The sequence below is a fragment of the Salvelinus alpinus genome, chromosome 10, assembly GCF_045679555.1.
Source record: "Salvelinus alpinus chromosome 10, SLU_Salpinus.1, whole genome shotgun sequence".
Lineage (NCBI taxonomy): Eukaryota > Metazoa > Chordata > Actinopteri > Salmoniformes > Salmonidae > Salvelinus > Salvelinus alpinus.
The window spans coordinates 55,063,802-55,090,946 of record NC_092095.1 but is presented as its reverse complement, the minus strand read 5'-3'; the positions used below and the strand labels follow the sequence as shown (position 1 = coordinate 55,090,946).

General features: G+C 44.8%; 1 protein-coding gene across 4 annotated transcripts; it reads left to right on the top strand.

Moving 5' to 3' along the window:
• Window positions 1-2,775: 2,775 nt before the first annotated feature.
• On the top strand, window positions 2,776-26,005 carry LOC139532273 (cysteine/serine-rich nuclear protein 3-like). 4 transcript variants are annotated; one of them, XM_071329685.1, is made up of 7 exons: window positions 2,776-3,043; window positions 3,946-3,995; window positions 18,944-19,132; window positions 19,846-20,105; window positions 22,738-23,049; window positions 23,274-24,194; window positions 24,481-26,005. In XM_071329685.1, exons 3-7 carry the CDS (start codon window positions 18,976-18,978, stop codon window positions 24,658-24,660), a joined length of 1,830 nt encoding a protein of 609 aa, XP_071185786.1. In that variant the 5' UTR covers window positions 2,776-3,043; window positions 3,946-3,995; window positions 18,944-18,975; the 3' UTR covers window positions 24,661-26,005. The 4 variants fall into 4 exon arrangements, with proteins under 4 accessions (XP_071185786.1, XP_071185785.1, XP_071185782.1 ...); XM_071329684.1 differs by having other exon boundaries at window positions 22,738-23,034; window positions 23,274-24,487; XM_071329681.1 differs by lacking the exons at window positions 2,776-3,043; window positions 3,946-3,995 and adding an exon at window positions 10,856-11,612 and having other exon boundaries at window positions 23,274-24,487.
• The last annotated feature ends 1,140 nt before the right edge of the window (window positions 26,006-27,145 follow it).

The window sequence follows — 27,145 nt, the reverse complement described above, 5'->3', positions numbered from 1 at the left end:
TTTTTAAGCAATAGGATTTCAAAGAGTACCTTGGCAACAGTCTCAGGTAGTAGTTGAATAGTTGAACGTTGGAATGTCTTTTAAAATACACTTAGAAAGTATTGGAAAATACTCAAACACACTCCCATGCATTTGAAAATAGTATTTGAAATAATTATTTGAAAATACTTTCAAACATTAGGCTATTTATAGCATAGCAAATTATTATAGCAAATTACTTCCAATAGAAGTGGTTGATTCGGGCCACATTATTAGAAAATAGTCAAATCGCAGAGAGGGAGAGGGATAAAGATTGAGCTAGAGATCAGATCAACTTAATGAGTGCGAGGCCAATGACAGATTCATCTGACAGTACTGTGGGGATACAGTATGCAGCTTCATTTGAACCTGTGGCACATACATTATTTAGTGGAGGCCAAAGGTATGTGTGTCACTTTCAGATGGATCCTGTATCCGCCTGGCACACTCATCTTTCAGGAGTTACAACGCTCACACAAACACATGCACGTACGTACGCACACACACTGCCCTCTACCACTCAAAGTGGATCAGAAGTTTTAAAAAATGGGGCCTCATACTCTCCCGTCCTAAAGTCCTCTTCATTCCCATGGAAAACCCTTCAAATACAAAGACATAACTCAACATCTACATACCAGCCATGTCATGACAAGTAGGAATATAATTTATCACGGAATGCAAAAAGAAGGGTGGGGGTGTATTTCGCGACAGAGAAGTTGTTTATTTTGTATCCAAATAAAAGCTATTATTTCTAAGCCTTCATTAGATTAGATGGGCTTTTCCCAGCAGACGGAGAATTGTTGCATGCAGTACTAGACATGTGGGTAGGTATGAGCCATTCATGGCTTTCTAGTCACACATAGTCATTCAGTATCAGGTCTCTGTCTCACATACTCCAGTTACTGAGGTTTACTTCAGAGCTTGGTTTTCACACGTCGCCGATACGGCAGGTGAGAAGGGACACTCTATCTAGTGAATAGTAGCATATGTTTACATAATGCTTAATGGGGTGTTCGAGTAGTTCAACAGCTACAACAGAGATGCACATGGCACTCGATGCTTTGGATATTATGTGACATTATCAAACATTTCCTTTTATATTATTTAGTTGTGTTTGTTTATAGTTGTTATTTATAATTGTTAAACAGTGTATTGACATTTCTTTTTATTGACTATACATCTTTAAACAAACGGCCATTTGATTTAACTTCTAACAACGCTTGACCAAACGAACGTTGCACTGCTTCCCCCGTTCAATCTTACGCCATGTTCTCTTGACATCCGGATGGAATAGTTTAACGAATGACTTCCCAGAAACCAGACTGAAGAGACAGATTGCAACATAGACAGTTGAGAGTTCAACATTTTAGTGAGGGAAAGCTTCATCTTGAAGTTTTGGAGGGGGATGACTAGGTTACAAGCGAAGAGCTATTAAACTTATCTTAAGCTTTAGGCCATAGTTAGCTTGTTTGGCTTGGCACTCTGCCCAGACCAGACCGTTCTTTAAACACAAACCCAGATGGTATCTGGACATTTCTCAGCCACCTCTCTCTCTCCTGCTGCTGCTGCTGGAAAAAGTGACTCCATCTCATTTAGCTCTCATTACAATGCAGCTAGAGTCAACAGGGGATAAGGGTCTCATAGATTCTATGTTTCCCAGGTACTAAGCAAGACTTTCTGTTACAAAGACATATTGAAGACGATGAATGTGCAAGACAATCAACATGAGTTACCTTTGTGTATGTAGAGTGCATTAATACAGATGTAGGATCTTAATTTGAGCCAGTTTGCTACGGCAGGACAGGACTTTTGAATTATTATTATGTGGATTACAATTAATGAATATTTTTGTAAGGGTTGATACATTTTTCATTAGGGTAAATTAAGTTTGAAATTTCAAAGTGGAAATTACAAACTTTAGAAGCTTTTTTAAAACTCAATCACACTACAAGTTTGCATTTCCTGTTGCGCAGGAAAATTCTCAGCAGCAAAAGAGTGATCAAATACATCTGTAAAACCACAGAGAATGGAAATGGAACAGAACGGATCCAGTGCAGTATGTGGGCTGTCAGCGCCCTCTACTGTCTCCTGGCTCTAATATCACGCTCTCCAGTACCTGTACCCATTGATAATAAAACATTTAGGCCAATGATGCAAATGTTCCCAAGTAGTTGCTATTAAGTAATCTATTCAAATACACGGTGTGCTATACCCAAATACAACACTCGAATTAAACAGATTGAATGAAATATCAAATGATAATCATACAGAATATACTATATATATTAGTTATTATACAACTATAACAACTTGTGGACACATCCTGGCAGGGTGTTTCTGTACCTCAGCTACGACATTCAAATATAATACTTATTCTTGACAGCTCAATACATAAAACAATACATGAAGTATTTAAATACCCTGGTGAGAGTCTAGCCAAGCTTTCCACTGGATGGCAGCAAAACATTTCCACCGCAACAAATCCATAGCTGAGCCACACACACACACACACACACACACCAAAACACAGCTTCTTATCTGAAGACCAAAGACCACAATTATTTTTGTTGGAGTTGGCAAAAATATTGTTTTATGTTTTCAAAGATAAGGTTACAATGTTGCAAAAACACGTGTAATTATTTGCTAAAAGAGTAGCGGTCACTTTGGTAGTCCACGTATAATTTCATTCACCTGGGAATGATTGGCTAACCTTAGTCACGTTGCCTGTAGGGCTCGTGTCAACTCCTTTCTCTCCACCATTGTCAGCGCGCGCAGCCGAAAAATCCTCCACGCATCTGTCGTGCTGCAAAACCTACTAATTCATTTACGACATAATCAATTACAGCACCAACTCACTCTGTTATGCGTTTGTGTGTATGGTGCGCAAATATCATTTCAGCAGCATTTATAATTAGCCTTTCATTTAACAGTTGTCATTTAGACTACTCATTCGTTTATTTTAGCCAATACCGGACGTCATCTTATACAGTTGCCAGTTTTTCGTGATGGTTTGACAACATGATTGGTAAGTCACTGTTTTTGATACCTCTGTATTAGTCTTTCCCGCTAGCCTTTTCAATTCCTATATAGCACTGTATACCGCAATACCCTGAGCGCAGTACTGTGCTTTTTCACTATCTGAATTTTAAACAAGCTGAGTGAGTGCATGATTTGAAAGATGTTACACCAACAATGCACATATTATGCAAATATAAAGTGTTTTGGAATAGAATAGTACATTTTGTTGTAGGATACGTGGTTTGTGATAGAGGCCTCATAGCCTTCAGGTTTTCTTGCTTTGTCACAGGCATAACTACATTATGTTTTCATTCAATAGGTTTCACCACTATGTTTTATTATTAGAACAATTTGACATTGGTTTTATATAAGCTGTAGTTTATATGCTAGTACCCCCCAAAAAATGTATAATTAATGACATCATAGTTGAACCTTTTCTGTTTAACTTATTCAGAAGTTACGCTTAGTTATAACAGATTGAATAAACTGTATTTGCATGTCTTATCATAAAACAATCTATGCTTTTGTAAACACACACACACACACACACACACACACAAACACACACACTTACACGTCAGTGCTGCAGAGAGGAGGCCACAGCCCCAGTCAGTCTGTTGAGAAAGGACATCTGTGTGTGTAGAGCCCCACTCCTGAGTCCCCTGGGAACCAATTATTCATCACCAGAAGAGACGGGGAGAACGAGAGGGAGGAGGGGGGTGGGGCAGCAACACCTGCTTTCCACTTCCCCAAGCCAAACTCTCACTATAAGCTGTGTCTCACTGCATGAGTAGTTTCTATGAGAACCCAATCCACGCTATCAGTGGATTGTGTCTCGCTATATTTCAGCCAATGTCAACTAAGAGTACATTAGCTCGTCACTCCTCACCTGTGTGCATTTCCTTACAGGCCAGCGACTTCTCGTACCAACAACCTAATCTGATCTCTCAGCATCTAAGGTAGGTTGGCTTTAACTTGTCCAAGCATTGTTATTTCAGTGTGTATAGACTGATTTTAAACATAAGCATTAAAACACATTAAAATATTAAACATTAAACATAAAAGCTGGCCAAGACATACAGTCTGGAGATACATAAACAAATGCCTGTTTTTGTCTTTGTGTGTACGTGTCTATGTCTTTGCATTGTATTGTGTAATAACACCCCATACTTCTCCAGCTCTATTTGCTCTCCCCTGCTATCTCCTGTAGAGAGCACGATGTATAAGGTATAAGGTCTAATGTATAAGGTCTGTCCAACTAGCAGCCCTGTTAGCTGTCTGTGGCATTTCCTAAAAGGTTCCTGATGGGACAAGCCATCATGTCGTGAGTGGGACAGCTAAGTGCCAGTGCAGGCTGAATGATACTTGATATATCTGGGAAGAGCCTCTCTTTGTCCACCACCCCATGGTTATTATCTCTACAAGAGATAGCAGGGGAGAGCAGATAGAGCTGCAGAAGTATGGGGTGTTATTACACAATACAATGCAAAGACATAGACACATACACACAAAGACATAAACAGGCATTTGTTTATGCATCTCCAGACTGTATGTCTTGGCCAGCTTTGAGAGAGTGCTTGTCCGGTGTACACACACACACACACACACACACACACACACTCTCTCTGTAAAGGTCACCCTGATTCTCCGGCTCTCAACATCTGTCTATCAAATCCATCATCAAGCAATTCCCAATGCGTAAACTATATTACTAGAGGTCATGCCATGTTTTCATCAGGCTTTGACTGTATATTATTAAGGTGAAGGATACATTGTTACAATTTCATAGAGAGAGAGAGAGAGAGAGAGAGAGAGAGAAAGAGGTTGCATCATTGTCTGTTAAAAATAGTATCCTAGTTACACTTCCAATGAATGCTTCATAATGCATAGTAATAATATGATAGTCTATACTGTATTTTACATGTAGAATTGTATTACTATTCTATATTTCAATGGATCATTCTGTATTGTCATTGATACAGCTCCATAACTATTGTGTGTAGGGATGCACGATATATCGGTGAGAATATCGGAATCGGACGATATTAGCCAAAAATGCCAACATCTGTAGTTTAACGGCGATGTCGAAAACCGATGTCAAAGCTGAAGTGCATACCTATATAACGTAGGTAGGGGACGTAATGACGTCACGAAAAATACAGCGCTACATGTGCAACACAGCATTCCTAACCTGGCCCACAATGTCTGCTGTGTGGATCTATTTGAACGTTTTCAAAGGAAGATAACAAAAAGGCCATATGCAACGTTTGTGCTGCTGTTATTTCCCGAGAAGGGGAGAAAGTGAAATCGTTCAATACCACAAACCGAATTACTCATTTGAAAGTGCATCACACCCAGAAGTTCAGCGACTACTACTAGAAGGCCAGCATCCCGTAGTTGCCTCTTCACTGTTGACGTTGAGACTGGTGTTTTGCGGGTACTATTTACTGAAGCTGCCAGTTGAGGACTTGTGAGGCGTCTGTTTCCCAAACTAGACACTCTTAATGTACTCTTCCTCTTGATCATTTTTGTATTTCCTAAATTAAAGATGATGTGTTGTAAATTTGCTCTCATTTTACTAGTCTGGTCAGTTGAGCACATTTGAAAAGTTTAAGTTGTCCCATTTATAGCAGTTTATGACCGCCTTGAGACAGTCATTTTTTCAAGCAGTTAAACCTAAAATGATTAACTGCATTTTAGTTTGAACCAATATTTCTTTCAAAGCATTTAAGTTTCTCCATACGGTTAAGATTGGATAGTAAGAAGAGCCACCAGCAACTTAACAATCTTTGTAATGCGGGGCAGCTAAAATATTTTTGTCATGAATACCGGTTGTCGATAAAATACATTCATGGATGTGTCATTTTTCTAATTTACAAGTTATTAAACAATCTGTTCCTAACTGAACAAATGAACATATGACACTTTGTTTCAACTATTTAACTGTACTAGAATGTTTAAAAGTCTGCTAAAATGTTAAATATCAGTTATCGGTATCTGTTTTTTTGTCAAGGAAAATTTTGGATATCTGTATTGGCCAAAAATGTCATATCGGTGCATCCCTAATTGGGTGCAGCCACACTGTATATTGTGTCTATAGTCCTCTCCTCTCCTGGCTAGCATCCATAACAGTTCTTCTTTGTGAGATGTGGTAAACTTCCCAGTCCAACTCACGCTTCAGCATAGTGCTCTCCCCTCGCCTCCACCCCCCTCTCCTCACTCCCCCTCCTCCTCGTGGCTGGTTGCCATGGCAGCTGATTGGAATGTTCACTCAGTCTCCAGCAGCATATTGCTGTTCACCCCCTAGGAGAGGACAAGCCGCTTACAAAAGGTAACATCTAGGGATTAACCAGGGTGCTGAGGGCAGCTGAAAGTGGGATCATTTCATTTCACACGTTCATTACTTGTAAGAGATGGTCATTATTTGGGATTATTTAGTATTATAAAAAATATATATATTATAACCTAGCAAACCATTGTAAATGTATTGTATTCTTTATATTTGCCCGGGTTTAGTGTACGCATTTTCATCAGGGTTTTATTTGCAGCTTTAGTCAACTTATTCTCCAATCATAGCCAACCATGCTCACACCTCTTTCAAGCTTCTGTCTGGAGACTTTCCATGAAATAAACTAGCAGACAGAATGCAGACAGGAGATACACAGCACCGCTCACCTTCCACTTTCATCTAGATAATTACTTTGCATCTCCTTGCTCCACGTTTGATTGGAGAGAGAGGATTTGAGAGGGAGAAAGAGCAAGGGAGAGAGAAAGAAATAGATATGGATAAAGAGAGAGGGAGAGGAGAGAAAGAGAGAGAGAGAGGGATGTTGAGAGAGAGAAACAGACAGAGAAACAGACAGAGAGAGAAACACAGAAAGAGAGAGAGAGAGAGAGAAAGATGTTGAGAGAGAAACAGATAGAGAGAAATAGAGAAAGAGAAAGAGAAACACATATATATATATATAGAGAGAGAGAGAAACAGACAGAGGGAGAAACAGATAGAGAGAGAGGTGGATGTTGATTGAGAGAGAAACAGATATAGTGAGAAACAGATCGAGTGAGAGAGAGACACAGATAGAGAAACGGGTATATAGAGAGAAACAGATAGAGATAGAGAAAGAGAGAAACAGAGAAAGAGAGAGAAACAGATATATAGAGAGAAACAGATATAGAGAGAGAAACAGATATATAGAGAGAGAAACAGATATATAGAGAGAGAAACAGATATATAGAGAGAGAAACAGATCGAGAGAGAGAAACAGATCGAGAGAGAAACAGATCGAGTGAGAAACAGATCGAGTGAGAGAAACAGATCGAGAGATAAACAGATCGAGAGATAAACAGATCGAGAGATAAACAGATCGAGAGATAAACAGATCGAGAGATAAACAGATCGAGAGATAAACAGATCGAGAGATAAACAGATCGAGAGATAAACAGATCGAGAGATAAACAGATCGAGAGATAAACAGATAGAGTGAGAGAAACAGATCGAGAGATAAACAGATAGAGTTAAAGAGAGACAGAGAAACAGATAGAGAAGAGATAAACAGATAGAGAGAGAAACAGATATAGAGAGAGAAACAGATCAAGAGATAAACAGATATATAGAGAGAAACAGATATAGTGAGAGAAACAGATCAAGAGATAAATAGATAGTTAAAGAGAGACAGAGAAACAGATAGAGAAAGAGAGATAAACAGATATATAGAGAGAAACATATATAGAGTGAGAGAAACAGATCAAGAGATAAATAGATAGTTAAAGAGAGACAGAGAAACAGATAGAGAAAGAGAAATAAACAGATATATAGAGAGAGAAACAGATGTAGAAAGAGAGAGAAACATAGAGACAGAGAAACAGATAGAGAGAAACATATATATATATATAGAGAGAGAGAGAGAGAGAGAGAGACAGAGAAACAGATAGAGAAAGAGAGCTAGTGTTAGGGCTGTCGTTCTCCTCTTCCTCAGACGAGGAGAGGAGAGAAGGATCATCAGACCAAAATGCAGCATTTGGGAAATAAGCCATCTTTTATTTCAATACGACGATGGCAACACGAAAAACAAAACACTTTCAAATTTACAAAAACAAGAAAACAACGTTGACGAAACCTGAACATAAACTTACATAACTAAACGTAAACTCACGGACAGGAAACAGACGACATCAAAATAAACGAACAGCCAAACAGTCCCGTATGGTACATACATTCGACGACACAGGAGACAATCACCCACAAACAAACAGTGAGAACACCCTACCTAAATATGACTCTTAATTAGAGGAGAACGCAAAACACCTGCCTCTAATTAAGAGCCATACCAGGCAACCACAACCAACATAGAAACAGATAACATAGACTGCCCACCCAAAACACATGCCCTGACCTAAACACATACAAAAACAACATAAAACAGGTCAGGACCGTTACAGCTAGAGAGAGAGAAACAGAAAGAGAGGGAAAGGGAAAGGGAGAGAGAAGTTGAAACGAGAAAGAGAGAGAGAGAAATAGACAGAAAGCGGGAGTGTGGGTGAGAGAGAGTGAGAGGAGAGAAAGAGAGAGAGCAGTGGCTGGGAGAGAAGTCAGTGGCAGATTTGAAATGCAGCACAATTAGTTTCCCCAGTCACTAGGAGAAGAGAGGGCGAAGAGAGCAGCGAAAAGGGCTCACTAACTCGCTGTAGGAAACATACAGTAGTAATTGGACGTCTCCACTATCTCCTCTTATCGTGCTTCCGACAGCTAGGCCATATTTTGTGCAGTGGTAAAGGCTACTGTTTATTCAGTCAGTGGGAAATACATATATGTTATACCTCCCATTAGAGTGCATTTGTTTAACATTTTCTAGAGACTGAATTTGATTTCCAGTGACGTGTTAGCCCATGAGACAAGCGACTTTGCAAATAGATCATGATCTTACGTTGGTCTTTGTTCTCCAAAAGCTTTAGACTGTGAGTGCATACTGACAGAATGTCAACCCTCCCCAATACTATATAATCCTAACAAGCCATTCTATTCTGTCATGTCTAGGTAGAATTTAGAAGTAGAACGTAAGTAGAATGGCCCTTACAGGATTTGAGTGGTGCGCTGGTTGAAGATGAAAGGGTACTCCTTCTCTCATTAGGCTGTGGGATTTGGGATGTTTGTCTGGGTGCTATATGTCTGGTATTGCTATAGCAACCAGTTTTCATTAATGTATGGGTAAACTGTAGCTGCTGCACACACGCACGCACGCCAGCACGCACGCACGCACGCACGCACGCACGCACACACACACACACACACACACACACACGCGCAGGACAGTCAGAATAGTCTTAGAGGGACTGACGTTGTAACACCTTTCTGACACCTTCCATCTTAAAGCAGATGTTTCTCTTGTTATTTTCACCCAAGGCACCATTATATGCACCAGATACAGCTCTCTGAATAAGGGAGATACAGCTCTCTGAATAAGGGAGATACAGCTCTCTGAATAAGGGAGATACAGCGCTCTGAATAAGGGAGATACAGCTCTCTGAATAAGGGAGATACAGCTCTCTGAATAAGGGAGATACAGCTCTCTGAATAAGGGAGATACAGCGCTCTGAATAAGGGAGATACAGCTCTCTGAATAAGGGAGATACAGCTCTCTGAATAAGGGAGATACAGCTCTCTGAATAAGGGAGATACAGCTCTCTGAATAAGGGAGATACAGCTCTCTGAATAAGGGAGATACAGCTCTCTGAATAAGGGAGATACAGCTCTCTGAATAAGGGAGATACAGCTCTCTGAATAAGGGAGATACAGCTCTCTGAATAAGGGAGATACAGCGCTCTGAATAAGGGAGATACAGCTCTCTGAATAAGGGAGATACAACTCTCTGAATAAGGGAGATACAGCTCTCTGAATAAGGGAGATACAGCGCTCTGAATAAGGGAGATACAGCTCTCTGAATAAGGGAGATACAACTCTCTGAATAAGGGAGATAAAGCTCTCTGAATAAGGGAGATACAACTCTCTGAATAAGGGAGATACAGCTCTCTGAATAAGGGAGATACAGCTCTCTGAATAAGGGAGATACAGCTCTCTGAATAAGGGAGATACAGCTCTCTGAATAAGGGAGATACAGCTCTCTGAATAAGGGAGATACAGCTCTCTGAATAAGGGACATACAGCTCTCTGAATAAGGGACATACAGCGCTCTGTCTGGTATTGCTCATGACTCATGTCTATTTGGAATATAATGGCAGAACATATGAATGGCATGGAGTCATCGTTTCGTGATTTGTTCGATGGCGCCTAGTCTAATTTGAGATTTTTCTCTTAGTCTTTGTATGTCCACTTCTTTCTCACTCTCTCTAAATGCTGTCAATCCAGCAACATTTTCAACTCAAACTGAAAGAAAGAGCACATTTCTGTGAGTGGGTGGATAGGAAGAGGAGACATTGTTGCCTGCCTGCCTGCCTGCCTGCGTGCGTGCCTGCCTGCCTGCCTGCCTGCGTGCGTGCGCGAGCATGTGCGTGTCTGCGGCAATAGGCTTCTTCAGCGCCAGATGACATTAGGGTCCGTCCCATTTAACTGACCCTCTCTGAGGTCATTCTAGAATCTAGAGAGGGATTCCTTTCTCAACCTCCCTGCCTGGAGGCTGGTTAGCTAGCCTATCACTAATTCAACCAGTCTCACTGCAGTGAGTGAGTCAGGGCTCCTCTCTGCTGTGTGACACACACACACCATTAACCCAATGAATCCAAACATGAATGGAGGAGGAGGAGGAGGAGTAGAGAGGAAAGGGGAAGTAGAGAGAGATGCAGGAGGGTATTTTAGGGCAGTGAGTGAAGTTGAGTTGACAGTTGGCCCGTATTCATCATCGAGACTGAGTGTCTGTGGACAGGGCCAGCACAGGGGCTGGCATCGGTGCTTCCCACTAAGCTTTGTCACTCATCTCCATGCTATTTGTGGCAACCTGAGCCTGTAAAGTGACACCGTGGTGTTGTGTCTGCCTGTTATACAGGGGCAGTGCAGGGTTTGGGATTATAAAAGGGAGATTTAGTATTGCCGATCTGTCTCCTTGCCCTTTTTGCTATTTTGTCGAAATTGTCTGAGTACACCAGCCCTCCCTCTCTCTTTCCCTTCTCTCTCTCCCATCTCTCTCTCTCTCCTCTTCTTCTTTCATTCTATCCTCTCTCTTTACGTGAATTCCAAGGACTTCCTCCTCTACCTCAGTCAGGCTTCAGCACTTCAGCCAGCACAAGCCAACGAGTCTTTGTGTGGGAAGGGAGAGAGTGCGAGCGAGAGCAAGAGAAACGGAGGGTGAGAGAAAGAGAGAGAGAAAAAGAGAGAGAGAGCTAGAGAGGAGAGAGAAGCTGGCTGAGAGAGCTGACAGCAAGCAACACCAGAGGGAGAGGCAGAGAGGGAGTAGAGAGAGAAAGATAGTGAACGCTAGACAGACTCCCGGGCGCTAAACAATAGCGTAAGAGGGTAGCAGCAAGGTCTGTTCTTCTGGGAGCCCTGTCGATGTGGACGTTTATGTAGTGAATACTGTGGGGATGCACTAGAGAATTCCTGGAGTTTGCAAGGCGATACGACACAGGTCAGTCAGTGGTAATATACATTATTGAAGTGTAGTGGTAATAGTTTCTCACCTTTGGTACTTTTACATTTTATGGGGGAAACTCATGAGTGGGATCCATTCAGCACAGGACACTATCTGTAGCATCTGGTGTGGAGGGAGCTTATGCAGCGTTGTGTTCCCAGCGAATATCCTGCTGCAGGGCTTACTGTTCTTCCTGGAGAGAGAGAGAGAGAGAGAGAGAGAGAGAGAGAGAGAGAGAGAGAGAGAGAGAGAGAGAGAGAGAGAGAGAGAGAGAGAGAGAGAGAGAGAGAGAGAGAGAGAGAGAGAGAGAGAGAGAGAGAGAGAGAGAGAGAGAGAGAGAGAGAGAGAGGTGTTTAGCAAAAGGGAGGGAGGGAGTGAGGGAGGGAGGGGAGGCTCCCTACACCTATTCTCTCACTGCAATTGCAGGGTTAGCTTGCTCCTGTGTTCTGTTCTGTTCTGCTCTGGTGCATGATGTCATCCGGTACCAGTTCACAGAGGGAGAAGCTCCCAGCCTCAGGTCCTGTTTTGTGGCCATCAGTAAGGAGGCATTTATAATGAGATTGTGATTTGTGTGGACAGTAATCCACAGTTTTAAGTCGTATTGTTTTGCACAGAGTATCCACAATGTCTTATATATCAGGCGATGACTGTCTGAATTAAAAATGTCTCTTAATAAGATACATGTATACGATGACACTGTTGTCATGGCAACCACCGCCGGGTTTTCAAGGAATAGGTAGCACGGAGCGCTGGATTCTGAGGATGGGAATGAGAATACATGACTGAAATGAATTGTAGGAAGTCGGTACATGATGCTTAGATATAGCCATGGAAACCCTTACCCAGTTCCCACCATCTCCCCATACTGTCACTGTGGGGGGTTGTGTTTGCATTTTAGGTTTGTTTATTCATTCAACCTTTTTTACAAACAAGCACACATAAAACTTGTAAAGCCATACATGCGCATGAGTAAAATCATGGAGGATAACACACAATAACATCTGGGACTTTCCATTGTGGTCCTCTTGAAACAAGATGGCTAGGCAAGATGCAACACGTTTCAACACATTATGACAGCGAGCTGTCCTGTACTGTATGTGGAGTGGGATGGGAAGGGGGGGGGGGGAGCTGCTGCTGCAACATCTGTGTATTATGTCTTAAACATCCCTCTGAGAGTCCTGTGCGTGTGTACGCAGAGTGCAGGTAATTACATGTGTGTGCATTCCTTGATGCGTGTTCCCTTTCAGTCAGTCAACTTCGGTACAACATACTATGGTGAGTCGCACCCTGGCGAAAACACAATTGGAAGACGAGACAGTCTGACGTCGTGCCATCTCAACTGTCCCGTAGTGGTAGAGAGTGCTCACCCTCTGGATGGTATGTGCTGAAGTTTGTATGGTTCTCATACGTTTCCTTAATCACGAACAATTAGTTATTCTTCGAATTGCTTGGCCTGGCTATAGCAATAAGTAAGCTGGCTTACACGACCGAAACGACGAAGGCTGACAAGCCGGGTTTGGATTCGCGACCATGCCCCAATTAAAAACACCAAAAGAAAGATGCCCGGGATCCCTGCTCATCTACGTGAACCTGCCTTAGGCATGCTGCGAGGAGGCATGAGGACTGCAGATGTGGCCAGAGCAATAAATTGCAATGTCCGTACTGTGAGACGCCTAAGACAGCACTACAGGGATATAGGACGTCCTCGCAGTGGCAGACCACATGTAACAACACCTGCACAGGATCGGTACATCCGAACATCACACATGCGGGACAGGTACAGGATGGCAACAACAACTGCCCGAGTTACACCAGGAACGCACAATCCCTTCATCAGTGCTTAGACTGTCCGCAATAGGCTGAGAGAGGCTGGACTGAGGGCTTGTAGACCTGTTGTAAGGCAGGTCCTCACCAGACATCACCGGCAACAACGTCGCCTATGGGCACAAACCCACCGTCGCTGGACCAGACAGGATTGGCAAAAAGTGCTCTTCACTGACGAGTCGCGGTTTTGTCTCACCAACGGTGATGGTCAGATTCGCGTTTATCGATGAAGGAATGAGCGTTACACCGAGGCCTGTACTCTGGAGCGGGATGGATTTGGAGGTGGAGGGTCCGTCATGGTCTGGGGCGATGTGTCACAGCATCATCGGATTGCGCTTGTTGTCATTGCAGGCAATCTCAATGCTGTGCGTTACAGGGAAGACATCCTCCTCCCTCATGTGGAACCCTTCCTGCAGGCTCATGCTGACATGACCCTCCAGCATGACAATGCCACCAGCCATACTGCTCGTTCTGTGCGTGATTTCCTGCAAGACAGGAATGTCAGTGTTCTGCCATGGCCAGCGAAGAGCCCGGATCTCAATCCCATTGAGCACGATCTGGGACCTGTTGGATCGGAGGGTGAGGGCTAGGGCCATTCCCCCCAGAAATGTCTGGGAACTTGCAGGTGCCTTGGTGGAAGATTGGGGTAACATCTCACAGCAAGAACCGGCAAATCTTGTGCAGTCCATGAGGAGGAGATGCACTGCAGTACTTAATGCAGCTGGTGGCCGCACCAGATACTGACTGTTACTTTAAATTTTTGACCCCCCCTTTGTTCAGGGACACATTATTCCATTTCTGTTAGTCACATATCTGTGGAACTTGTTCAGTTTGTCTCAGTTGTTGAATCTTGTTATGTTCATACAAATATTTACACATGTTAATAAGTTTGCTGAAAATAAACTCAGTTGACAGTGAGAGGACGTTTCTTTTTTTGCAGAGTTTATTTGACTGTCCCTCATGTACTGTGTCTACAGCGTTAATGGATTCCGATGCCACAGGGAACTTTATTGACCAGTCCCTTGCCTCCTCTCTTAACATCTCATACCCGCTCTCCTCTCCTTTCCGGGTTCAAGCCCTTCATAGTCGGCCACTAGGATCTGGAACCATTACACACATCACCCAACCACTCACCCTCGCCGTAGAGTCCATTCATCAGGAGAACATCCCCTTCTTCATCACCAGGGCACCAGTTCACAATATGTTCCTCGTCCTCCGTTGGCTTCAATGCCATAGTCCCACCATCTCATGGTGGAGGATGAGAATCACAGACTGGTCACCCGTATGCCTGAGGACCTGCTTCCTCATCCCCTGTTGTTCTACGTCGGTTGAGAGTCCTGTGATTGCCCTTCAGCCCAACAACCCGGAGATATACCTCCTGCAGGTCCTGGTATTCTCCAAGACCCGCGCCACCTGACCCAGGCCATGGAGGATTACATCCAAGAGGCACTCCAACAAGGTTTCATCCGCACGTCCTCTTCTCCTGCGTCGGCTGGTTTCATCTTCGTGGCCAAGACGGATGGAAGGTTACATCCATGTATTGATTACAGAGGTCTCAATGAAATCATCACGAAGTACCGTTACCCTCTCCCTTTCTTGCCGGCAGTCATCCAACAGCTCCGCGGGGCCCAGTTCTTTACCAAACTGGACCTGCGGAGTGCACACAATCACATCCGCATCCAGGAGGGGGATGAATGGAAGACTGCGACTGCGTTTAGCATGATGTCTGGCCACTACGAGTACTTGGTGATGCTAATGCTCCATCAGTGTTCCAGGCATCCGTTAACGAGGTGTTCAGGACATGCTCGGATTCCTGGTGGTCGTGTACCCTGGAGGATCACATCACTCACGGTCGAGCAGTCCTGGAACACCTTTTGGTTAATCACTAGTTTGTCAAGGCTGAGAAGTGCCAATGTCTTCAGAAGGCTGTCTCCTTAGGCTACCAATTCAGCCCGCAGGGAGTGAGGTTGGATGACAAGAAGGTAGATGCAGTCAGGTCATGGTCAGTCCCAACCACCATAATGGGGTTACAAAGGTTTTCGGGGTTTGCCAACTTCTACCGCCATTTAATCAGGAACTTCAGCTCCGTCTCCGCCCCTCTCACTTCTCTCTTCAACGTTGGTCCCTGTAGGTTGGTGTGATGCCCAGCAGCCGATGAGGCCTTCCGTCTACTCAAGGGACGTTTCACCTCCGCCCCATTGCTCAGATATCCTTTGTGGGGGAGGTGGATGGTTCAGAGGTGGGCATGGGCGCCAGTTCTGTCTCAATGACAGGGTAATCCACAGAAATTGTATCCTTGTGCATATTACTCTAAGAAACTGTCCCCTGCAGAGAAGATTTACGACGTCGGTGATCGAGAGCTCCTGGCGGCGAAGTTGGCATTAGAGGAGTGGAGACGCTGGCTGGAGGGCATCAAGGAACCATTCGTCATCCGCACCGACCATCAGAACCTGGAGTACATGTGGACAGCGAGGAGGCTGAATCCGCACCAAGCAAGGTGGGCCTTTTCTTCACAATGTATTACTTCACGCTGACCTATTGCCCAGGTTAAAAAACACCAAGGACGATGCCCTGTCCCATCTCTACGATTCGGGAGAGGGTCCTGTCCAGAATGCACCTATAATCCCACCCTCCCGTAGCTCCTGGAGCTAGGTGCGGACATTCACCAGGTTCTGGAGAGGGAGTCCGCACCCACTAACTGTCCTCCCGAGCGGATCTACGTTCCCACGGGGATAAGTGATCGGCTGCTGACCTGCGCACACACAGCTGTCGTTGCTGGACATCTAGGTATTTCTTGCACTACCAATCCATCTCTGAGAAGTACTGGTGGCCCACCTTGGCACAGGATGTCACTCGCTACATCAACTCCTGTTCCGTATGTGCCCAAACCGAATCCCCCCCGGAATGCTCTTGCAGGTAAACTCCTTCCCGTGCCTCAGCGTCCCCGGTCCCATCTATCCATTACTGATCTCCCCTCTGACGGTTTCATCACCATTTTGGTGGTTGTGTATAGATTTTCAAAATCCTGTAGTTTAATCCAGCTTTCTGGTCTCCCTACTGCTCTCCAAGTTGCTGAGGCACTATTCCAGCAGGTCTTCCGGCATTATGGCCTTCCGGAGGACATCGTCTCCGACCGTGGCCCCCAATTCACATCACGGGTATGGAGAGCCTTTATGGAGAAGCTCGGGGTCACGGTCAACCTCACTTCCGGGTATAAGCCTCAGCCCAACAGGCAGGTGGAGAGGATCAACCAGGAGCTAGGGAGGTTCCTGAGGAGTCACTGTCAGGACCGGCAGGGAGAGTGGGCTCGATTCCTTCCATTGGCGGAGCTCCTGTGGTTGATGAGTAGTACAGGCACGCAGAAGTGTAGAGCGACGCTCATGTGAGACTCCAGCGCACCGTCCACTGTCAAAAGGAGCAGGCAGACTGCTACCGCAGTGCGACCAGCCTGGGGATTGTGTCTGGCTCTCTACCAGGAACCTCACACTCCTCCTGCTCTGTAAGAAGCTGAGCCCGGTTTGCGCATCACGGGGGGGGGGGGTACTGTCGGGTCTACTCCCGCTCCATCCCTCCATTTTTCGACAACGCCAGTATACTAACCACCGGTCCTAGGATCCATCAATAAGCACACCTGCACGTCATGAGGCACACCTGGACTCCATTACCTCCCCTATATCTGGCACTCCCTTAGGTTCTTTGCCCAGTCAGTACTGTTCCCGTGTTTATGCGTAGACGCTACTGTTATGTTGTCTCGTTCCATGTTTTATTAAACGTTTCACCTGCACCTGCTTCTCGAGTCTCAGTGTCTCCGTTACACTATGGGTATATCAGTCTCCCGAGGAATAAGTTGGACAATTCGCTCTCTGTCCACAAGGGGGCACCCGTCCCCCATAGGTGGCTCATTACTGGGATTCATTGCTGATTCCTGTCTGTAGCTTACTAGTCCCTATGAGTTGTCTAATGATACAGGTTATTGGTGGTTGGTAGCGGAGTCAAGGGACAAGTGTTGGACACGACCATGCTATTATCCAACACAATCTCTGTGGTTCAATTTGTTGTGTCTCCCACGCTCCTGTAGCATTATCACGTCGACTGTCCCGAGGCCTCAGCGCCCGTTTTGAGGGAGGGAATATCCTCCCGTCGCCAGAAGCAGGCAATCTGAGTGGTTTCTGTGTTGAAAATCCTGAATGGCTGGTACAGCCGGTATTTCCTGGTTCCGGAAAGGGACAGGACTTTGCATCCCATTCTAGACCTACATGCCCTCAGCTAGCACCTCAGACTACAAACTTAGAATGCTCATGAGCCGCAGGCAGTTACAGCCTATTGGCTGGTGGCGGCAGAGTTGAGGTGGCACGCAGTGTTACACACATCCATACTACTTTCCCGTATTCAGTTTCTAGGCTTCATAAGAAACCATAAAAAGAGCTGTCTGACTCCATCTCAGCACATACCGTTTCTGGGTCTGGAGCTAGACTCACTCGCATATCGCTCTTTTCTATCCCTGCGGAGGGTGTTCAGGTTCCGGCTCTGCTTAGCCAAATTTCGGCTGGGCTACGCCCACTGGGGATGATGGCTTCTGTGATGGAAGTCGTTCCCGTGGGGCTATTGTTGATGCGGCCCTTCCAACGCAGTATGCTAGCCACTCACCTGGACGCATCTCGCAGCCTAACAGTCGCTTTGGGTGTCCCTGTCAGGCCTTCGGGCCCTGGCCCAGTGGTGGGACCCTCTGCTACTGTTAGGGGGCTCCCATGGACTGAGTTATATCTGGCAAGGTGATAACGACAGACGCCCCCCCCTCCCCTCCTTCCAAGGGGTGTACGGTGGCAACTCGATTCGGGAGGGATGGATGGATACTGGTGCGGAGTGCATCATATCAATTACCCAGAGCTCCTAACGGTATATCGGCGCTCAGGCACTTCCCCCTGCTTTTGTCGGGCTGGCTTGTGTTGGTCAGAACCAACAATATGCCAGTGGTGGTGTGCATCAACAGACGGGGATAGACTCTCTCTTCCTCCTAAACTTGGCTCGCTCCCTATTTCTGGGGAGCAGTGTGCACATGCTCTCGCTTTGGGCTACTGTTCCCTGAAGGAGGGAAACGAGGTACAACACCTGTTTGGCCCCACGCCGCCCATTCCTGGGCTCGGTGAAGAGCGGTATTAAATTGAAGGAATGAATCCGAGCCTCACGCTTATCACCTGTGGAAGGCGGGGCTTCAGGCGTGATTGTAGATCCTTCAACCGAAGTCGCAAGAGTGCGACTCCCCATATTATGTTGTACCTCATTTCCCTCCTTCAGAGAACAGTAGTTATAGTCATAATGTTAAGTTTACTTGTATGCACTCGATGTGCATACACTCATCACATATACCTATTGAGAGAGATCAATGCCCACTATGCCATGAACTGAGCAACCATGTACAGTAGAATGGGTTTGCTCATCGACCATGTACACACTTGTGCAATAACGGTAATGACATTTCTTACAACATTCTTTCTCTCTCTCAGGGCCAGACGTTGGGTGGTAGACCTACTGCAGGATGAGTGGGATCCTGAAGAGGAAGTTTGAGGAGGTGGAGGTAGACAGCCCCTCCCCCTGCCTCTCTCTCCGGGGGTCCGATGACGAGGTCTCTGCCGGCAGCGACAGCGGGAACAGCAGCGACAGCGTCAACCCCGGCCCCTCCACCCCCGTCGCCCGTGAGTTGCTTACCCAGCATGCATATACTTGACTGCTTAACTTACACAGCCAGCTTTGCCAACTTCAGACAACACGGTCAACTATTTGACACAAAGTGAATGAAATAGAGCCTTACATTGTGCTAGTGAGTAGCCATCCATCTTTTCAGTGGAAACAAAACTCCCAGTTAATAGAGCCACTTCCTCACCTACTGCTTTTCAAATCAGATGGGATTCCCTCAAGCACCACCAGCATAGAGAGCCTCAGCGGGATTAGAATGATAAAGAGAAACAGGAAGTAACTCTTGGGAGTAGTGTGATTTCATCTCTAGGAGTCATAGCTGGTGATCTCCCCTAGCTCCTGCTCCCTGTGGGTTTTTAGATGACAGGGAGGATGTTAGGGATGCTAGAACTCAAGGGGTCCATAGGGATATCAATAGCAGCAATACTCACTTAAGGGCTCCCGAGTGGCGCAGCGGTCTAAGGCACTGCAACTCAGTACAAGAGGCGTCACTACAGTCCCTGGTTCGAACCCAGGCTGTATCACATCTGGCCTTGATTGGGAGTCCCATAATGCGGCGCATAATTGGCCCAGCGTCGTCCAGGTTTGGCCGGGGGTAGGCTGTCATTGTAAATAAGAATTTGACTTGCCTAGTTAAATAAAGGTAAAATAAAAAATTGTCTCTAAATGCTCCCTTTCTCTCCATTCCTTCTTCTATCCCTCCTCCTAACAGCCTCTTCTATCTTGAGGTGTGAGAAGCGCCTGCTGGTGCGCAATGTGCACTTTGAGAGCGTGACGGTGTACTACTTCAGCCGGCGCCAGGGCTTCACCAGCGTGCCCACGCAGGGTGGCAGCACCCTGGGCATGTCCACACGCCACAGCTGGGTGCAGCGCTACACCCTGGGGGAGTTCGCTGTGGAGCAGGAGAGAAGCCACAGAGACATGCTGCGAGACCACCTCAAAGAGGAGAAACTCAACTCCATCAAACTCAAGGTAGTCAACTCCATCAAACTCAAGGTAGTCAACTTTAGTCAACTCCATCAAACTCAAGGTAGTCAACTTTAGTCAACTCCATCAAACTCAAGGTAGTCAACTTTAGTCAACTCCATCAAACTCAAGGTAGTCAACTTTAGTCAACTCCATCAAACTCAAGGTAGTCAACTTTAGTCAACTCCATCAAACTCAAGGTAGTCAACTTTAGTCAACTCCATCTAACTAAAGGTAGTCAACTTTAGTCAACTCCATCAAACTCAAGGTAGTCAACTTTAGTCAACTTCATCAAACTCAAGGTAGACAACTTTAGTCAACACCATCTAACTCAAGGTAGTCAACTTTAGTCAACTCCATCAAACTCAAGGTAGTCAACTTTAGTCAACTCCATCTAACTAAAGGTAGTCAACTTTAGTCAACTCCATCAAACTCAAGGTAGTCAACTTTAGTCAACTTCATCAAACTCAAGGTAGACAACTTTAGTCAACACCATCTAACTCAAGGTAGTGTCATAACTCTCCTGTGACAATCTGAAGGATCAAGCTCTACAGCATGAGGGAGAGCGGGAAGTCGACTGTTTTATGGTCGGTCATAAAATACGCTGCCCCTATGCTCTGTAGTGTTCGAGATTGGAATGTAAACTGTGGAACACAGAGAGACACTCAAACATCAAAAGTTTGAATAATTAAACAATATTTCTACTTTTGAGAATGTGGGAATGGTCCGTGGACACTTAAGGGACAGTCATGAAGAGTATGGTTCAATTGGTGATCTCATGAAGGACAGCAAACACACATAACTATCTCTTAAAGTGTACATTTCCCAGCTGTCAGGAACACATCTAAATATCGTGAAACATATGTAATTAAACGTTAAACTATTTGTGAAAAGTAATGTTAACCTTCTAAATGAGAAAATATGGGTTTTCATATAAAGTTAACCAAATCAGTGGTCACGCCCACGTAAGCGTAGGCATTATGTCGGCGTCATGGACTCGCGCCTTTTCCCACAGAGTATAAAACCCACTTCCTACAAAATGTACATCAAGTCAGAGAACGCTGGGAGTCCCCACGTTGGAATGGCTAGAATTCTATAGATCAATAGGTCATACAACTGTAGTTTTGGCTACACGGCTTGAAATGGTTCAACTCCGAGACTATCAATCACTACGGAATAAGAGCAAATCTTAGACGTAGAATTACTAGTCTGCAGCTAGAAATTCCGTAAGTAAATACCGACAATCATCTATTCTAAGAACATTGTACACCTGACGTATCGATTACAACAGACACTATCCAGAGCAGCGGAGGAAGCTACAACCACGAAGGACGCTGTCTAACGGAAGGCAGCCGAGTCTGTCTAACTAAAGGTTTGGACTATGCCTTTGTGTTAAAGTATCCAGCAGTGCAGTGGAAAATTCAGTGTATTAATAATAGATTGCATAAAGCACACACAGTGGCACATCTCCAAGTTCCTATAGTGCATTACATTGTACACCAATGTGTAGCATTGTGTAACTCTTTTTGTGCTAGAAATCAGCTAACAGAGCAGAGAGATGAGGAAGGAATGTTTTCTCATTTGTAAGCTGCCAGGAAAGCAGGATAGCATTACGACTAGGTTATGAGTTCAAGGTTAATGACAAATTACATTAAAAACCTGAGAGGCACAGTCCTTTCCAGTCAAAATGACCTTTACATTCCTTATAATGTATTTCTTCAGTGTATTCACGAGCACTTTCAGCTGCTTTATCGCAGAGATTCTAATCCAGCACAAGGGGATGCGCTAACACAAGCAGTCAGCCATGTAGTTATTATCAATAATAATCCCCCTCATTGGTTTATGCCGATTCCTCTCACCTCGCTGTGACCTCGGACAGTGTGTTGGAGTAACAACTTTCTTTGAACAACCTGTGTAAACCACTTGTGTTGAGTTGATTTACATCACCACCTAAGGTATTATAAACAGGAGATGAGCATTTATTTCATAGATACAAGGATACACATATAAGCACCTACAGCAGTCTATATGGCAGGACTTTACAAGAGCCTAGATACATTATACACTGAGTATACAAAACAGTAAGAACTCCTCCTCTTTCCATGACACAGACTGACCATGTAAATCCAGGTGAAAGCTGTGATCCCTTACTGATGTCACTTGTTATATCCACTTCAATCAGTGTAGATGAAGGGGAGGGAAAAGGTTAAACAAATATTTTTAAGCGTTGAGAATTTAGACATGGATTGTGTGTGCCATTCAGAGCTTGAATGGGCAAGACAACAGATTTAAGTGCCTTTGAACGGGGTATTGTAGTAGGTGCCAGGCGCACTGGTTTGTGTCAAGAACTGCAACGCTGCTGGGTTTTCCACGCTCAACAGTTTCCTGTGTGTATCAACAATGGTCCACCACCTAAAGGACATGCAGCCAACTTGACATAACTGTTTGGAAGCATTGGAGTCAACATGGGCCAGCATCCCTGTGGAACGCTTTTGACACCTTGTAGAGTCCATGCCCTGATGAATTGAGGCTGTTCTGAGGGCAAAAGGGGTTGCAACTCAATATTAGGAAGGTGTTCGGTTTACTCAATGTACATCACTAGAGAGCATCACCATCTACTCGTGTTTTTTTCTTCCAGCTGACCAATAATGGCACTGTGGAGTCGGACGAGGCCGAGTCACTGACCCTGGACGACATCTCAGAGGACGACATCGACCTGGACAACACGGAGGTGGACGAGTACTTCTTCCTGCAGCCGATGACCACCAGGCGGCGCCGCGCTGTCCTCCGGGCGTCCGGGGTGCGACGCATCGACGTGGAGGAGAAGCACGAGCTGCGGGCCATCCGGGCGTCCCGGGAGGAGTGCGGCTGTGACTGCAGGGGGCTGTGCAACCCCGCGACCTGCGCTTGCAGCCTGGCCGGCATCAAGTGCCAGGTAAATGGAGCTGTGGTGAGGGTCTCCTGAATTACCTCTGTCAGTATGTTTGCCTGTTAAATGATGGCTGGCTGGCTGGCCCGCTATTGGCTAGCTGGCTGTTTGCCTGGCTGTTTGCCTGTCTCTTTGTCTGACCGTCTTGTTATGCTTATGCATCTGTCTATGTGTTCGTTATTCATTGGAAACGGAACCATCCAGTATTGGAGGCTAACTGAGGCGTTGGTTGTCTGTCTGTACAGGTAGATCGCATGTCATTCCCGTGCGGTTGCAGCAAGGAGGGCTGCAGTAACAGAACAGGCCGCATCGAGTTCAACCCCATCCGTGTTCGCACCCACTTCCTGCACACCATCATGAAGCTGGAGCTGGAAAAGAGCCACGAGCAACAACAACCGCAGGTCACCAATGGTTACCACGGAGAACCAACAGTCAATGTCCCTGTCCAGCGTGCTCTGCAGTACCCCCTGATGTCTGACAACATCCCAGTCCTGCAGGCTCCCATCATGCACCTGCCGACTGCCAGCGACGCTGAGCAGCATCTAGAAGAGGAAGTGGATGAAGATGAGGAAGATGATGACGAGGAGGATGAGGACGATGGTAGTAGTTTATGTAGTGGCCTCTCGGACTGCAGCACCGACAGCCTGCACACTAGTGACTCTGAGGAGGAAGAGGAGGAGGAGGAGGAAGATGACTGTGAGTCTATGGAGGAGGGGGTGAGTGGACCCCCAGTCTCTCACACAGAGGTGGTTCCTCTCTCCTCTGTGTTGGGTTACACTGATGGCACACACACCAACACCAACCGCGCTAACCCCAACTCATACTACCACAACCCTTCATCAGGGTACTACCAGATGGACAACTCAGCCAACCTGAACCCCACACCAAAAGCCCCTAGTGAAGCTCCCTCACTCCGCCTCTCACTCCCCAACAGGGAGGCGGCCACCGATGGCCCCACGGTCGTGTCACAGGAACAACCTAAAACCACCTCCGAGCCGCACACAGACCACCTCAGCCAGATAGAGGGACTGTATATGCATTTTCCCCACACTGACAAAGCACCAGCAGCCAACGCCTGTTCCTCAGCCCCGCAGAAGAGCAACACTCCCCACAGTGGGGAGACTAGTACACTACACCATGAGCAGCCCTTTCAGACACAGGTTAGCGTTTTTCATCATGAATCTTGTTGTAGAGGCAGCTCTGCAGAGTGGTCACTAGCTGGCACAGCCACAAAGTCATAAAATCTGATTTTAAACCTAACCTTAACCCTAAACCTAACCACACTGCTAACCCTAATGCCTAACCCTAACCTTAAGTTAAGACCAAAAGCACATTTTAGAATTTTTACAATATAACCAATTTTGACTCAGTAGCTGGCCTATCTAAGGGGAAATCGCTCAGTTCTGCCTCCAGGACAAGACTCATGACAATAATTGTCAATCAGCCTTTCAGACAGACATGGACGGTAATGATGTTACACTGTCACTGAAGAATAGCACACGGTCTGAGGTATCTGTGGGGACTGAGGAGCAGCAAAGCCAAGGGTCTTTCAACGGGCTGGCTGAGGCGTCCTCTCTCCTGCCTGAGAATAAAAGGGATCCACCAATTCTAGAGACTAACATTAGTCACTAGCAGTGTCAGGTAGACTTGTGGCAAGTTCAATGAAACTGGTTAGTGTGATAAGTCAAATAAGCATTCCTTTGCAGCAAGTATGCACATTTGAATTCATGTGCTGACCAACTTAAAGGGTTAAAGGGATACTTCAGAATGTTGACAATGAAGCCCTTTATCGCCTTCTCCAGATCCAGATGAACTTGTGGATACCATTTTTATGTCTGCATGTAGTTTGAAAGAAGTTGCTTACTGGAAGTCTATGGAAACCAGATGCTAGCTGTGACCATATACTACCAGTCATTGCACTACCACTAGTTAGCATTGGCTTGCAAAACTACCTCTAACTTCCTTCGTACTGGATGAAGCATGTAGGGACATAAAAATGGTATCCATGAGTTCATCGGACTGGGACTGGGGAAGTAGATAATGGGCTTCATTGCCAAAATCCTGAAGTATCCCTTTACTAGTGAAACTACATGATGTCAGTATCAATTCACTTTCTGTACAGGAATAATGCTGTTTTTGACCTATCCTAGAAACTGGGTTGTCAGTTTGATTGAATAGAACCTGAAGGACAGTGTTTGTTGTTTTTCACTCCTGATGAATGTACCTTTTTAAAGTGAGCGATTAGGTTTCAAAGGCAAGTTGTGGGGTTTTGCCTCCGAAGGATCTTTGCACATTATTGCACACACAGTTTCCATGTCCTGGATCTGAATGTCTAACAGCTATTGGACAATGACTGTGAAATAGTTAGAATTAAACAAAATGATTCCTTATTTCAACAATATAACCATGTTGAATGGGAAAATGAAAAGAGAATCTAATTTTAGTTAAATGAATGAACTAAGATAGACGGTAGGGCTCGGACGATATCAGTAACGCGATACTTGTTAGTAGCGTGGCAATGAAACAAAACACAAAGCGGATTGAACTTCTTTAGGAAAACAGCCCTAATGTTGGAAATGAACATTGCTGTCGTCCAGAGTCACATGTCTTTATTTTCCATGTTATAGCTCACAATATTTATATATAGCAGGTTTTTAAAAGACCGAAGAGTTTTGTCTGCTTCATGTTTACATTTTTGCCATGGGAAAAAATATTGCAGTATTGGTATAGTCACAGCCTTAGTAGATTGAGCTTTTATATGGAGTCAACTGGAAAATGTATATAGCTGCAGTTTATTTATGGCTATACAAAGTTTATGTAATATTATGTGCGTTTTGATAATGAGAGCATGCTGTGGATTTTGAGGTACTACAATTATTAAGTGTCGGTCTCTGATTTGTGTTGTCTCATAGATGTTGAATACTTTGCATGTGTTTTGTTGAAAGGAAAACGCCCCGTTTAAAAATGAAAGTCGTTTTTTAAATTTTATATATGCAGTGAGAATGTCAAAAGGAAACAAATGAAAGAACATGTATACTTTACATTAGATTGGACAATCCTCCAAGATACTGTCGTTAGAGCCACAGACTTATAATCGTCTCTAGTCTTACCACTACATTTTGGTCCATTTTCAATTGGACCATGAAACTTGGAAAATGTACGTCATTTGAAATCGTTTTAAACGTCTTGCTCAATTTCATGACCAGCTATATTTTCAGTGCTGCTATTATGATTTGTTATCAAGTTTTATTGTCACATGCACAGGATACAGCAGGTGTAAAACAGTACAGAGAGAGCTCTTTCCCAAAAATGCGCAATAACGGTAGTAATACAGATAAGAAATAAAACACGTGAAATGCGACAGAAGAAAAACAGAAGAGTAGAGTTATATAACGTTCTTATATACAGGTCAGTACAGTGCCAGTACTGTTATTTCAATGTGCAGGGGTACTGGAGGGATTGAGGAAGGAATGGACCTACTCAATCAAAACATGTTCTTTGTCTCCACTCTCTTTTCTCTATGTATCCAGTCTCTTCATCTAGCCCTTTTATGGTTCTCCTCGCTCTCTTTCGCTCTCTCTCTCACGCTCTCTTTCTCTTGCTCTCATGACCTCTCTCTCCTCTCACCCAGCCTGTGACATCATATCACGTCAGCCAATGAGGTGGTGTGTAGCGTAAGGGTGCCAAAGCGTTCATGTTCAGGTGATCTATAGTGAAGTAAGCTACGTCTGTACCAGTCTCTGCTATTCTGCTGTAGATATGATTTGGTAGTCTATATTGTGGTCAATGTGAAAATGGGTATTTATTGTGGTTTATTCTCGCAGCAGTCTGTTGCGTCATGAAGGCCTTGAAGTGCACAGAGCTCATGTTGTTTTTGGCTTTGTCCCAAATGGCACCTTATTCCCTTTATAGTGCACTTTTTTTTGAACAAGGAAGCAGTACGATTATAGGGTATTTGGGACATAGACTTCCTGTTCTGTTTAGTTTTGTTACAGAATGTCTCTTTGTTTATCAAGACTGCCTAGAACTGGGGGCCAAAAATAGATTTTCTTTGTCTCTTCTTTTTTTGCACCACCATTTGTTCCTTTTTCCACAAACATCAGACTTAGAGAATAAA

Excerpts from the sequence above, each read along its gene's own strand:
- LOC139532273 (XM_071329685.1), top strand. The coding sequence starts at position 18,976 with ATGAGTGGGATCCTGAAGAGGAAGTTTGAGGAGGTGGAGGTAGACAGC. Across the intron at positions 23,050-23,273 it reads GCCAGGTAAATGGAGCTGTG|GTAGATCGCATGTCATTCCC; the intron begins GTGAGGGTCTCC and ends CTGTCTGTACAG. Across the intron at positions 24,195-24,480 it reads CCTTTCAGACACAGGTTAGC|ACAGACATGGACGGTAATGA; the intron begins GTTTTTCATCAT and ends TCAGCCTTTCAG.